This window comes from Gracilinanus agilis, chromosome 1, assembly GCF_016433145.1.
Source record: "Gracilinanus agilis isolate LMUSP501 chromosome 1, AgileGrace, whole genome shotgun sequence".
In the NCBI taxonomy this organism is placed as follows: Eukaryota; Metazoa; Chordata; class Mammalia; order Didelphimorphia; family Didelphidae; genus Gracilinanus; species Gracilinanus agilis.
The window spans coordinates 733,727,238-733,731,115 of record NC_058130.1 but is presented as its reverse complement, the minus strand read 5'-3'; the positions used below and the strand labels follow the sequence as shown (position 1 = coordinate 733,731,115).

Genomic DNA, 3,878 nt, shown 5'->3' with positions numbered 1-3,878 from the left:
GAAAGAAAGAAAGAAAGAAAGAAAGAAAGAAAGAAAGGAAGGAAGGAAGGAAGGAAGGAAGGAAGGAAGGAAGGAAGGAAGGAAGGAAGGAAGGAAGGAAGAAAGAAAGAAAAAGAAAATAGAGCCATAGCCCAGGTTCTGTTGGAAAGCATCACTAACTGGCACTTTATATGACCTTTTGGTCTTAAGGGATGGATAATAAAATTGCAATTTACAGTTGTTTATTTTTAAATCCATCTTCATGGATAGGAGGTGCTAACACACAAACAGGATCAGTCAAAGTGAGGTCTTAGAAAAGAAGACCAGTTGCTCCTGTATCCTAAGTTGCCATCCTCTTCTCTGCGCAGTTCTCCAAGCCTGGGGCCCAGGCGGCCCCACTGCAGCTCAGTGCCCACTGGCAATGTGGCCGTGCCCTGACCCAAGTCTCAGTGGAGTACAGTTATTGCCCTAGCGCCATGGCCCTGCCCACCCCACTCACCAACGTCCAGATCCTGCTTCCTGTTGAGGAGCCCGTCACCAATGTCCGTCTGCAGCCTGCTGCCAGCTGGTGAGCCCCTCGCTGGGTTCCCTGGGTTTTCCACTGGGGTAGTAAGTTCCAGAGACCTTATTATATTCTGGGATGATCCTGGGGCCATCTGTCCACAAGCCTATTTAAAGTAACTGCCAAGTCACCAGGCACTGTGTGGGGTGCTACATGTACAATCTTTGCTGTCAAGGAATTCACATACTATCCAGGGAAACAACGCACATGCACAGACCCACACAAAGTACATACGAAACTTGCTGGCTACTAAATCTGTTTGAAATAAATATGAGCTCATCAAGGGTGGAGTTAGTAGCTGGGGAGAGCAGGCCAGACTTCAGTAGGTGGCATTTGAGTTTTGAAAGAAACTAGGATTCCCCAAACCAGAAATGGGACCTGAGTAGGACATGATGAATCAATGAATGTTTCAATACAAAAGCGTTTATTTAGCATTTACTACATTCTGGATTCTGGGCACACAAAAACAAGCAAACAAAATATGGTACCCAAAGGAGAGCTGGGATGGAGAGGATGGGGGAGTGGAAATGGGAAGTATGGAGTGTTTGGAAATGGCTGCAAAGTGTGTGGAGGCCTTCGAGAGGCTGCCAAAGCTCACCTGTTAGGGTCTAGGGGCCCAGGGCCAGAGTCTGAGTTCTGGTGGCAATGGGAAGAGGAAGAGGCCCGGCCCAGGCTGGCTGGTCTTTACCCTTTTCTACCCATAGGAACCTGGAGGAGAAGAGACTCTTGTGGAGACTTCCTGATGTGTCAGAGGAAGGGGGTGAGCCTGTACCCTTAGATGGGGGGAGAGATGATAAGCTTCTCCTAAGTTTTCTGGGCTGGGTAGACCCATCACCACTATCCAGCTCTGAGGTCCATCTGTCTTCTTTCCTCCAATCCTAAGTCCTTCCCTGTAGGACCTTAAAACATAAACCTCAGAGCTGGGAGGGCCCTTAGAGACCAGAAAACATTCATTAAATGCATACTATATTCAAGACATTGGGCTAAGTCCTCTTAGATATAGTGATTAAAAAGGGGTTCAATCCCTGCCCTCAAGAAGTTTATAGTCTACCTGGGGTAGAATGTGGGGTTTCGTTAGCTCGTCTACAAATAATTATTATATTACTAATCAACAAGCATTTTCTAATATGTGCCAGGCACTCTGCTAAGCACTGGGGATACAAAGATGGAGGAAAACTGGGCCTGTCCTCAAAGAATTTCCATTTTAGTTGGGGAGATATGTAAGGCATTAGGTATGATCCATGCAGAGTAGATGATGATTCAAATATGGCAGTGATCCAGAGAGGCTCTGGGAAAATGTGAGTGGGGTGGGGGCAGCTAGATGGCTCAGTGGATTGAGAGCCAGGCCCAGAGATGGGAGGTCCTGGGTTCAAATGTGCTCTCAGACACTGTCTAGCTGGGTGACCCTGGGCAAGTCACTTAACCCCCTTGGCCTAGCCCTTATTGCTCTTCTGCCTTTGAACCAACACATTGTATTAATTAAGATAGAAGGTAAGGGAGGGAGAAAAAAAGAAAGAGGAAGGAAGGAAACAAGCAAGGAAGGAAGGAAGGAAGGGAGGGAGGGAAAAGAAGAAGAAAGGGTGATAGGGTAGGGTGTGGCTGAAGCGGGGCCTGGGGAGCAGGTGTCTGTGGGCCCTGCAGTCCTATATGGCTCTCTCCTCAGTCTAGGAGGGTGTCACAGGCAATGCTGTGATTCTCCAGGGTGGGTCCAGACCAGCACCTAGCTGCCTTTGTTCCTTCCAGGCCCAGGCCATCTCTCTGCCAGCTGGGAACCTCTGTCAGGGCCCAGCATGCCTGGTCCAGTGGCTGCCCACTTCACCAGTGAGGGCAGCACCCTGTCCGGGGTTGACGTGGAACTTGTGGGCAGCGGGTACCGCATGTCTCTGGTGAAGCGGAGGTTTGCTACAGGTACTAGAGTGGGGACGGGGCAGTTTCCTCCCTCCCACTCCCCAGGGCTTCCTCCCTCATCAAAGCTCCTATGTGGCCCTGCCTCCTGACATCCCAAGAGTCTGAAATGGTGTACCCTGGAGGTGATGGAGGGGGAGGTGGGGTGGAGGGGAACCTCATGAGCGCCTCACAGACTGCCAGAGGATGGCCTGAGGAGGGGACGAGCCAGAAACCCACCAAGAATACAGAATGAAGATGGGAGGCCCAGACCATTTCCCAGCCCTAACCAAGCCCTTCTTGCTTTCTTCCCAGGGACCTATCTAGCTGGCTACTGAATCGGCCTGTGCTGGCCTGTGCTGCTCCCTCTCTGGCCTTGGTTTTGCACTTAGGTTCCTTTGGTGGGGCCTGCTCCTCCTCCCTCCCACCCCACACCCCCAACTTTGGACCAGGTCGATTTTAAACAGACACTGAGGGGCCCGAGCCTCTGCAGGGAGGGTGCAGTGTGGACTGGGAAGGTTGGGAATTGGAGTGGAGGCCCAAAGTTCCCCCTCCTGGGCTGAGCCTCACAGGTTTCCTTCCCCTGGGCTTCCTCTTCCCTCCCCAGAATCCTTCTTCTCAGCCCAAGGCCAGCTCAGCCCCTGGGGTTTTATGTCATTTGAATAAACACTCTATTTTCTAATAAAACTTTTGGCTTTGGGCCTTTTCTTGGTTGGGGAAAGGAAAGTCAGATATCAGGGAGGGGCCTCAACCTGGCTACTCTGTTTAGAGTTACTTTCAATGTGAAACCTAGACCAGGCTCCACATTGGAAAGGACTTAGCAAGAAAAAGCTCACAAAATCATCAAACAGCATTGACAGGATCCAGAACATCAGAGCCAGGAGGACACTCAGAACTCAGAATGTCAGAGCTGGGAGAGAGCTTAGAACAGAGAATGTCAGAGCTGGGAGAGTCCTTAGAACAGAGAATGTCAGAGCTGGGAGGGTCCTTAGATTCCAGAAATTCAGAGCTAGGAGGGCCCTTAGAACACGGGTTGTCAGAGCTGGGAGAAGCCTTAAAGTGTAGAAGTAGGAATGTCAGAGCTGGCCAAAGCACCACTGTGGGTAGCAGCTGTCCTTTATATATAGTGCTTTAATGTTTGCCAAGTGTCCCATACAGGTGATCTTATGATAGATTCCTTGCCAGAGAGGTACAATTACTCCATTTTTCAGAAGAGAAAGCTGATGGTCATTTGCCTTGTCAAGGGAAGCAGAGGTGGGAATCCATCTCAATGAGGTCTTTGTGATCTCAGGTCTTGCCCAATCTCTGTTCTGCTGTTTTCTGCTTCTTCTTAATTTTTTTTTTCTAAATCCTTACCCTCTTTCTTAGTATCAATTCTAATACAGAAGAATGGTTGGACTAGGCAAATAGAATCAAGAAAGTTGTCCAGGGTCACACAGCTAGGAAGCATTTA

General features: G+C 49.5%; 1 protein-coding gene across 1 annotated transcript in view; it reads left to right on the top strand.

Moving 5' to 3' along the window:
• Window positions 1–3,112, top strand: part of FCHO1 (FCH and mu domain containing endocytic adaptor 1) — a 47,687-nt gene extending 44,575 nt beyond the window's left edge. The window contains exons 24-27 of the mRNA XM_044685361.1: window positions 348–547; window positions 1,246–1,301; window positions 2,285–2,449; window positions 2,741–3,112. Coding sequence (XP_044541296.1) covers window positions 348–547; window positions 1,246–1,301; window positions 2,285–2,449; window positions 2,741–2,763 — 444 coding nt within the window. The 3' untranslated portion in view covers window positions 2,764–3,112. The remainder of the gene's footprint in view (window positions 1–347; window positions 548–1,245; window positions 1,302–2,284; window positions 2,450–2,740) is intronic.
• Window positions 3,113–3,878: the final 766 nt, after the last annotated feature.